This window comes from Poecilia latipinna, unplaced genomic scaffold, assembly GCF_001443285.1.
Source record: "Poecilia latipinna isolate Pla-1442-1.1 unplaced genomic scaffold, P_latipinna-1.0 Scaffold4236, whole genome shotgun sequence".
In the NCBI taxonomy this organism is placed as follows: domain Eukaryota; kingdom Metazoa; phylum Chordata; class Actinopteri; order Cyprinodontiformes; family Poeciliidae; genus Poecilia; species Poecilia latipinna.
The window spans coordinates 4,834-10,467 of record NW_015116852.1 but is presented as its reverse complement, the minus strand read 5'-3'; the positions used below and the strand labels follow the sequence as shown (position 1 = coordinate 10,467).

At 43.3% G+C, this 5,634-nt stretch overlaps 1 protein-coding gene across 3 annotated transcripts in view; it reads left to right on the top strand.

Moving 5' to 3' along the window:
* Nucleotides 1-4,914, top strand: part of LOC106942387 (coxsackievirus and adenovirus receptor homolog) — an 8,116-nt gene extending 3,202 nt beyond the window's left edge. The window contains exons 1-3 of one of the 3 annotated variants that reach the window (XM_015025657.1): nt 369-530; nt 1,499-1,834; nt 4,493-4,914. In XM_015025657.1, the coding sequence (XP_014881143.1) occupies nt 458-530; nt 1,499-1,834; nt 4,493-4,590 (507 nt within the window). In that variant the 5' untranslated portion in view covers nt 369-457 and the 3' untranslated portion in view covers nt 4,591-4,914. Of the gene's footprint in view, nt 1-368; nt 531-1,498; nt 1,835-4,492 lie in introns of those variants that run through there. The other 2 variants (XM_015025656.1, XM_015025658.1) reach the window with 2 other exon arrangements.
* Nucleotides 4,915-5,634: the final 720 nt, after the last annotated feature.

Here is a 5,634-nt window from a genome sequence, read left to right as displayed (position 1 = left end):
TTTAAATATATTTATATGATTGCAAATAAAACCAGAGTTTCTACATAATACAGACCTTTTAGTTTGATAATCCTGTTTGTTTTGATGTAAACAAAGGCATCAAATGACATGAAGGCACTAATTAAATAAAACAGTCCGTTAAAAACTCCCTCTCTGGTTTGGCCATTCTGAGTTTTTCTGGTTTAACCTGTTTTAACATCAAACCTAATCCAGCTTTTTCAAAAAGGTTGAAAATACAAAGTTAGATTTTATTCTGAACTGAGATAATCCTGACTTATTTCAAACGGTGAAAGAGAAAGAGGGGTTTTATTCCTGGAGGTTGAACAGAACTGCAGCTTCTAGCTGAGACATTCTAGTTGGGAGGTTCTAGTTGGGAGGTTCTAGTTGAAACACTCTAGCTGAGACATTTTAATCTAGACTCGCTCTGCAGGTCAGACTGTTTGCTGCTTCGCTCCTCATGGCGTCTTCATCTCAGCTGCTGCTGCTTTGGCTTCTGCTGTTAAACGTTTCTTCTGTGTCGACAGATTCTAGTAAGTTCAAACTAATCATGTAAATGTCAAACTGACGCTCAGCTTCTCTGATGGAGAAATGTTTTAGTCAGTAAAGTTTAAGGAGCCTCTTATTAAACCTGCTGGTTTGTTCTGCTGGATTAAAACAGACTCCACCAGAGGAGAGTTGGTGTTTTGTGTTGATTTCATTAATTTCAGTTTCCAGAAGTATTTTAATCAAATGCTGGTTGATTCTGTCCAGAGCCGATATAAACTGTCCTTTGCTCCAGTTTTAATCAGTTTCTGCTGTTTTCTCTGAACATTTCTTTGCTGCTGAAGCTGAAGGTCATTTATTTGTTTGACTGCAGAATTTATTTCTTACATGTTTCTGAGTTTAAGATTCTTAACCGTTAAAAAACTTCATGTTAATCGTCCCTGAAGCTCCAATCATATTTGTTGATGAAACCAGACAGTCATGGTATCGGTTGGAGCGGATGTTTCCAGCCGCACTGAGCAGATTCTCCCTCCAGCGAAGGCAGCTGGTGGCTCTGGACATGTTGGAGCAGGTTATCATCCTCCAGGTTCATTCATGTAGAGAGAGCGCGTGCTGCAGCAGGAACAGGAAGGCATCGTTCACCACACGGGGATTACCAAACAAGGCGGTTCTGGTTGGAATAACAACAACCAGCCTGGTAGAGACCAACTTTACCAGAGAGATGAGTTTAATGAGTTAAAATGATTTGACTTGAACTGAAGCTGCTTATCCTCCTCAGTTTCTTTGCTGCTGCTCTAATCAGGATGTTGGTCAAAATGCTTGTTTTCCAGAGAAACTATGTTTGTATTTCTATTCAAATCCATCATCTACATCAGAGTCTCACTGCTTTATGGTCTAGAACAGCTGAGCTGAACCAGATCATTTAAATATTCTGTAACTTATTTATATTCATCAGTGCTTCTTTTGGTGAAACCCAGAAACCAGAGTCTTTAATTTCTTGTTTCCTCTCCTTCAGATCAACACAGCATCACAGCAGAATCAGGACAGAACATCATTCTGCCTTGTCAGGTCTCTGACCGCTCACCTGTCCTGGTTGTAGAGTGGAAGAAGGCTGAACTGGGTTCATGCTGTGTTCTGCTGTTCAGAGATTCACAGTTTGACTCAGAACACCAGCATCCATCTTTTAAGGACCGGGTGGATCTGCAGGACAAGAACGGAGACGCGTCTTTGGTTCTGAGGCACTTGACGACTGATGATAGCGGGACATACGAGTGTCGAGTCTTTCTGACTGGAGCAAAAAGAAACTTGGTAGCAGAGCCTAACATCATCATCAACCTGACAGTTACTCCAGGTGAGTCTGTTTGGGTTTGGATCAGAGATTTCAGCAGATTCATTCTGCTGAGTTTCACTCAACCAAAGCTGAGCTGGAGGGTAACAATGTTTGATAGGTCTAAGACATACAAACACACCATATAAGAAATATACCATGTAAAGGACACAGCAGGAAAAGAATCCTGTTATTTTATCACTAACTCCACTTGTTTTCACATTTTCAGTGTAGGAATCAATCAGCAGATGATTTAATCTGTTTATTGATTACAGAACATCGTCATATTATCCACTGTTCAGTGCGTCTTCGTCCATATGGACCAAGTCGTCCTTGTGTGTCAGAGGTTGGTCTGACCAGCTGATAGCTGACCACAGCAGTGTTAAATGTCTTTAGCATCATGCTAAGAAGGCATGGAATGATGCAAGTTGTGAAAAGGCAAAAAAGGATCAGAACACCCAGAATAGATGCTCCATTTCTCAACAGCAGGTTCCTCCAGGATCCTGAAATGATCCATGAAAGAAAAAGGATGTGATCCTTGTGTTCCACTGTCCACATGATGTTTAAGTTCCTCCAGTTCGTGTAGAGCGTCAGAAATAGTTCCACCAGGTCCATTGTTGTACACACATTTTCTGAGGGATCCTGGTTTGGCTCCTGCCAAGGAAATGATCTCTGGTAATTTCACAATGTCTGTGGAAAAGGAAGCACATAAGTCGCAGGTGAACAGTTCATAGCATCCAAAGGTCCTTGTTTGACCGTTCCCATCGGAGTGGAACAGAATAATCCCTTTTTCTCCACTTGTTGTTCCTCCCTGCTGGAAAGCTGTGCTGTGGGTGTGGACTCAGGCCATAGAGACACATCTGCTTCTCATCAGTGATGCTCCCTGGTCAAAGACCTGAGTTGTGTGTGGCGTAGGGCAGCTGTGCACACACATAGCAGTTGACTTCGTTCCCTCATAGGCGGTCCTGTTCTTCAGTTGCCACCACAGATTGGTGCCGTAGTCATGTGGGTGTCTCTGAAGGGGGAACACGTTTGCTTCCTTCTTTGTCCTGATGAAGGTGAAGGTGAGGTCACTTCCTCCTCCAAACATCATTCATGCTGCAGTCACGGCGCAGTAGAGGCTCCACCTGGCATATGGAGTCCCCATTGCTGCTCAGCATACAAAGATGTCAGAACCCCAAACTAAGGAGTGAGGATGTGTTGGTTTCTTCACTGGCGTTGAGACGAACCGCCCTATTGGTCAGGAACCCCTTTGTAGCCAGAACTTCCCCGCCACTCAGGATTAGGGGTCCAACACTCTCTGCAGCTTGCAGTGACTGAGATGCATCCAGCTGGGTCTTTCAGCAATCTTTACAGCTGTTGGTGTGGTCATCAGGACTTGGAATGGTCCTTCCCACCGTGGACTCGCCCCGTTCCTTCGTTTGATGACTTTAATGTAGACCAGGGGTCTTAAACTCAGTTTACTCGGGGGCCAATGGAGGCAGAGTGTGGGTGAGGCTGGGCCGCATAAAGGATTCAACAAAAAACATTTAAAAATATCCTCAAATGTCATCAACATTTAATTATTTCTACAATACATGAACTGCAGGCTTTGGCTTTGACAAAGACATGATGAGGGTGTGACAAATTTTAGGCTGCGTTAACACTGCAGCCTGAAGTGACCCAATTCCAATTTTTTGTCAAATCGGATGGTTTTTTTGCTGGGTCGTTCACGTTCTGCAGTCTGAACAGGCAAACGACCTGAAAGTGTCCCGCATGCGCAGTAGAGGGCGCCATAGCGTCAGCGTTCTCAGTGTTCTGCCAACCGCCAAAAAAAGAAGAAGTGTTGTTGATTCTGCCGTCCAGAAACGACTCGGCTCCATGTCTGAGCTGGAGGAAGGACAGGGCAGAGTCCTGCTGTCCTGCTGCAGCTCTCTGCCCTGTCCCCTCTGAGGAGGACCGACCCGTTAGTCTCTGTTGTCTGGTTCTGTGGCTCATCTTTGTCTTTCAGCTCAGTTTCTTCTTCACCACATCAGCTTAACTTACAGATACAAACAGCATCACATCATCTGCAAACAGATGAGGATCAGACAGGATGTAAGCTGGAGCTGAAGTCAGGCTTAGAGATCCAGGCTCCTGGCTGAGTGAGTTTCCCTCTGAATCTCTGAGTTTCTCAGATTGGTTTTGGTACATCGGATGAAGTCCAGATGTCGGCTGATGCTTTTCCTGAGACAGAGCCTGGTCTGTCCACTGCTCTCCACCTGATGGTTACCTGACAGGTCAGCCGTCCAGGGAAGTTTCTCATCAAGCCAAGTGATTTCTTGGACCTGGAATCTGAATGATCATGTTCAGGGTTTATTCCAGATGTTGATTAATGATGGGAACTGAGGGAAGGATGGCAGAGATGGTGGAAGCTGTGGAGCTGCAGATGGAGACGTCTCAGCTTGGTTTTGTTTGATAAAAACAGAACAGATGGTTTTAAGAGAAGCTGATCATGTGGTTCAACAATCAAAAACTCTGGTCATGTTGGGGAAAATCTCTTCCTGCACAACAAAGAAAGACCTGATTTGGCACTGAGCACCGAGTGGAGCCAGTTTCCACTGACAGCCTCGTTTTGCCTCCCTGTGACAGAAATGTTTGAAGATGTTTTGTTCTTCAGTGTCGACCCGACGCCTCGTTCTCACTGCTGGTTCTCCTCCACAGAGTCAAGGATGGTCTCAAGCAGAGGAAGCAGAGCCGGATCTTCTGGACTGGTGATCGGACTGGCAGTTCTTCTTCTTCTTCTTCTCTTTACAGACTGATTTAGATTTAATGGGTTTTAGAATCATTTATAAAGCTTAGAGGTAAAAATATCCACCCATCACTGAATGTCAATGAATTTTTCCAATTCAATATCAATTTGGAAAAGCCCTTTGAATCGATTAGATTGGTTGGTGTTAATTTTAATCAGAAAAAGAAGAATTAAAATCTTTTGACTCGTTTTATTCTCTCTTCTGCCCGGATTCCTTGATGCCGTCATTGTTTCAGCTGAACCATAAAGACAAAGACAAACTTTTTCCCAAGTCCAACATTTATTAGACAAACAACTAATGAAACTGACAAAACTCAATAAAATCACAAACCAGCATCCAGTTCGATATTTACCTCACTCCACAGACATCCACACACCAAGACAATCAAACGGGGAACCATTTCACCGACGCACCGTTCCCCAGAGACAGCATCACGGGTAAACCTGGAGCGATCTGAGGTTAAGGTTCCTGGTCCTATAGTTTTAGAGGAGGGCGTGTTTCCCTCCTCTGTTCTAATCAGGGGACCGTCTTTAGCTAAGTTCATTTAAATCTAGTTCATGTTCCAGTAAAAACCTGTTTCTAAGATCAAAGAAGTGTTATTTTCTTCTGAATGGAGACAGATGTTGTTATGGCCCAGAGGAAGCTCTGCTCTGTTAGGACCAGATTGTTTTACACCAAACCTGATCAAAGTGGTCAGAAGGTTAAACTCACACAGAGCCATACCCTGTGACTGGCTGCTCAGTCCACAGAGAGACTAGCTGTGTTTTAATTTATAGAGAACTACAAGCTAAGTTATTTAATTCAATATGTTTCAGTAGAAATATCCTACATAAGAGATCACGCTGATTAAACCATGGATATAATTTGAAGTGAACTTTCTAATTTAAAACACTATTAATTTTATTTAATATTGAACATATGGTTAGGATTTACAACTAGCATATTTTACATTTATTTTCTCAACATTGGCCAGGGGTTCATGTGTCAAAGGTCACAGTCAACGCTCCACATTTAAGTGTGTGTTCACATTTACATACAGTTAATTTGAATGCA